Genomic DNA, 4,234 nt, shown 5'->3' on the forward strand with positions numbered 1-4,234 from the left:
TGTAGGGAATTAGATGAGAGTGGAGAACCAAAGCATTTGTTTTTAGTGAATTGCATTGTCCATTTTTCTCACATACTTCTCTAATTTGTTAAAACTGTTTTCAAATCTAATTTTGAACTCAGTTGCGGCTGCAGTTTCTCCCACACTGGTGCTCTCTTTTTAAGCAGCTAATGAAAACACTGAATATCAAATAGATGTGGGATAGACCCCTGCATATGCCACATAACTGTTGCTTTAGACCAACAGTGGGCCCTTAAGAGCCATACTTTCCAATCAGTCTTGCATCTGTCACTAAACCATTTAATCTAGACTGTATTACTTCAGTTTGCTTGGAAGAACCTCATGGGAAAGAACATTAGGCAATTTATTAGTTGAGTTCTAAGATACAGATCCTATCTGTTACATGTATCTGTTTTCAGATACATGTATTAGAACATGTTCTTGGCATTCTTGAAACCCACCTCTGGTTCTGTCTTCTTGCTGCATCCATAAACTGCCTAATTGTATTTCTAGTATCTTTCTGGAAATGAAAAGTGATCATGTTACTCTGCCCCTCCTGCCTCCCTAATATCAGCGACAACACTTCCCTCTTCCAGTCTTCTGAAACCTTTGATGTCTCAGATAACCACTGAACCTAATTTTCAACGAGGAAAAAAACCAACCAACCCAGTCCTCTAGAGCTGAATTTTTAAAGCATTTTCAAACTTCCAGTATGTCCCTGTCACATTCAGTTTTTAAGAGAACTCTGCCCTGACATAACTCTGAACTTTCCTTACCAGGCTGTGGCCAGTGATAACCAGACCATACACCCCATTTGCTTGCTCATCAGGTAAAACTTTTGGGTTTTTTGATGATTTTTCAAACTGAATGTTGATTTCATCACTGTCCAGAAAGGAGTCTGGCTTCATCTTTTTCCTTGCATTCCTAAAAAAAATCCGAATAATAATGAGAAGCTTGTAAATATATGTATGTTTTGATATAGCAACTTCATGAAAATAATAATAAACAAATAATAAAATGCTTCCCTTTGATCATTTAGTTCCATTTCCCCTGTATCCCTACAAAATGCATGCATGGTTGAGGTGCTGCTGTTTGTGCAGACCATAAGCATGCTTCTGAAAGCCTAAGTGTGTGCTAAACCTGTGCTGATTTAAAGTCAAACAAATAATCTGAATGCCATGAAGAACAGTATCCTGAAGGGTATCCCAGATCTCTTTGCATATTATCTGGCAACCACATACTTCAACAGCAAGGGACTGAAAAACTTTCTGATTTCCCACTTATACCAAAGAACTTGTGTCTACTGGAGAGGCTATAGGGGAAAACAGTTTTCCAGATAATGTCAGGAAAGGACCATATCCAGAAAAATTACCACAATGTGGATAAATGGCAATGGCAGTAGAGCAACAGCATAGCTGAAGCCTGGAGCTAGAAGCTTGTCAAATGTCAGCTGATATTGCCTGTCTGACTCTACTTTCTTATACATTTATATGGATTTGACCTCTTGGATCAAGAAGCTTCAGAGGATAATTTTACATTGTGTTTAGCTGCTGGGTCTTCCAGAGATCCAGCTAATCCTTATCCAGTGTTCCTAAATGAACTTTACCAAGTAAAGCCCACAGGCAAAAAACCTGGCAATAACACAAAATACAGTGTCAGTGCACAGCAGTGAAGCTGCACATTTCAGCCATTTACCTGAGCTCATGAAGTACATCATCAGATGTGCTGCCTTCAATAATGAAAATGTCTTCCATGTCATCATACAACAAGTTGCAGGAGTAACCAATATTCATTGCTGTCTCTGGGAAAGACAAACCAGGAAGAGGGGTGATATTAGCAGCCCCAAAATCACCCACAGTCTCTGTGGCTCTATGACAAAAGCTCTTTTTCTCACTCAAGAAAAGCTCTGAGCCTTTCAGAGTCAACAGTTTAAAGAGAGCTGGGAGAGTCACCTTGATGGATGTAACAACAAATCTGCCCTAATTGGGCTTTACAAGGCTACAGAAAAATATCATTCCACCAAAATGAAAAAGTTCAAAACATCCTTTGGCCAATACAGTTGGAGCAACAAAAAACATTATACATGTTGATTCCAAAATTTGTTTTCAGGATATTCATCTTTCCCCCCTTCTTATTCCCAGAAAAGCCCCAAACCATAGCTTGGGAAAAGAATATAAAGAAATATCATTCATAAAATTCTGAAAACAAGGTATTTTGGTATTTCATAAGCAGAACTATTACATTCAGAGTATGACAAAATGAAACAGGTCATTTTTCTCAAAAATTGTTCATTTCTTGGACAAATTATTTGCAAACGCTTTTGGCATCCCTGAAACTCCATAGTTTCAGTGAAACTGCTGTTTCTCCAAAATAATTTATTGGGATCTAGTCACATTTCTTTCCAATCTGATGCTTTCTCCTAAGGCAAATGTTTCCTCTATTTCTATTCTGGATCATTAGTGCCAGGACCAAAGTGAAACCAACCCAACACCCACTGTAACATTAAAGTTCCTGGAAAGAAGGACAGGGTTTTTTAACTCTTCTTCACCAGGATGGTCACCTGTATGAAACTGACACCTTTACACAGCACATGAAAACAACTATGGGGTGCTCATTGCTTTGCCTCTCCAAGGGCAAAGAATGCTGCCTTCACAGTGCTTTCAGCCTCAGGACAGGAGTTAAGAATAGGCATTAGCTATAGCTGTTGGGTCTAATTCCAGATAACTGGAGTTTTGCTTAGGTGACAATGAAGAAAAGCCCTGTAAATTCATCCTCTGCAGTTTTTCAAAGGAAAAAGAATGACAGCATGGGTCTTAGTAGAATCATCCACCAGTGGAAGAGAAGGGAAATGTCCAAAGCTGTAGCCTCTTTACCTTGTTTGTCTCCAGTAAGAACCCATATCTTAATGTTGGCTTTGGCAAGAGTCTCAATTGTCTGTGGGACTCCATCTTGTAACTTGTCCTCAATCGCTGTAGCACCTAGAAGCTTGAGAGACAGCAGCAGGGAACTGATTAAGTCTTGCCATTGCTAGCAAAGGAGAAAACATTAGAGTTCCAGAATGATTAACTCAAGCAAACACAAATGAAATTCAGGAATAAGATTGTATTGCTTTTCATTCTTCCTCAGCAAATTTACTGTACAGAGTAGAGCTCTGATTCTGCAAATATTCTAGTCTCTCATCCAGTCTCAGGCTCAGATGGATCATGAACATTCATTGAATTATTGGCCAACATATTTGTAGATCTACAGGTCTGTGTTTTTTTCACATGCTCCCTTCCCAGCATATTGAGCTGTCAGTGAGGGACAAAGATAGCAGTGGATCCGTGTTCCCGAATATCCATATGCATCCTGTACTGTGGAGCTTGCTCCCAGACATATTGTACAGTTATATGGCTGCTAAGCATCTTCTTGAGCCCACAACAGACCTGTGCCTGCCCCACACTGTCACATAACTGCAGACTGCTCAAGATACAAACTTTAATTATTTTAAAGTTATTGCTTCTTCTGCATTTTGGAGATGCCACCACTTGGTGGCTTTAACCTGTTGTCAAAGGGACATGAAGGTTTCACTGCTAGCTCAAGGTTTAGACAGCATCTGCTACCACCTACCTCCTGCTGTTGGGAGACTAAATTCAGGGGTTGGCTTTAAGCCCAGATTCCCTTTTGTCTTCCTGGGATGTGTGTAATTCATCAGCTATGAGTGCTATCAGGGTAGATAATAGCTCTAAGGAAATGCCTTTATGGGGTCCCTAAAACTGCCTAATCCACCTATTACAGCAGTAGTTCCTGGTCCATGTAGTGAGAGCTTAAACAGTGAGCCATCCTACTTCCTGTTGTGAGCCTATGACCTCTTCTCTACTCAGGTCATGAGCTTCATAACCCTTTCTTGCAAAGCAGCTGGCTTCTTAACCTCCTCAATCTCCATGTCTTTCCTGCTTGGAACATGACCCACAGAACATTTGCACGATGCATTATCTGGATAGGAAGATCAGCATTTTCCACTGCTCCGCTGGGACCCAGAGGGCAGTAAGCTCTGCCCCTTGTACTGTACATCATACAGAGGTCAGCAGCTGGAAAGAGCCATGGTGTGGCTCCCAGGATTTCCGAGATTTGAGAAAAGCACTACTGGGAGTGCAAAAACTGAAGTGCTTCCCCTCAGATCCTACACATCCTTTTCATTCATTATTCATGGTTCTAAAGAACAAGTAGAGACCCACCCCCCACCCCCGTCCCC

General features: G+C 40.7%; 1 protein-coding gene across 1 annotated transcript in view; it reads right to left on the reverse strand.

Annotated features, from left to right (window-relative positions):
* LOC104393541 (phospholipid-transporting ATPase FetA-like) overlaps window positions 1-4,234 on the reverse strand; it is a 62,705-nt gene that overhangs the window by 13,881 nt on the left and 44,590 nt on the right. Inside the window, exons 18-20 of the mRNA XM_010003046.1 lie at window positions 2,874-2,985; window positions 1,696-1,801; window positions 777-924 (exon numbers count right to left, since the gene is read on the reverse strand). Coding sequence (XP_010001348.1) covers window positions 777-924; window positions 1,696-1,801; window positions 2,874-2,985 — 366 coding nt within the window. The remainder of the gene's footprint in view (window positions 1-776; window positions 925-1,695; window positions 1,802-2,873; window positions 2,986-4,234) is intronic.

Source organism: Chaetura pelagica, unplaced genomic scaffold (genome assembly GCF_000747805.2).
Source record: "Chaetura pelagica isolate M959 unplaced genomic scaffold, ChaPel_1.0 scaffold758, whole genome shotgun sequence".
NCBI classification, from domain to species: Eukaryota; Metazoa; Chordata; class Aves; order Apodiformes; family Apodidae; genus Chaetura; species Chaetura pelagica.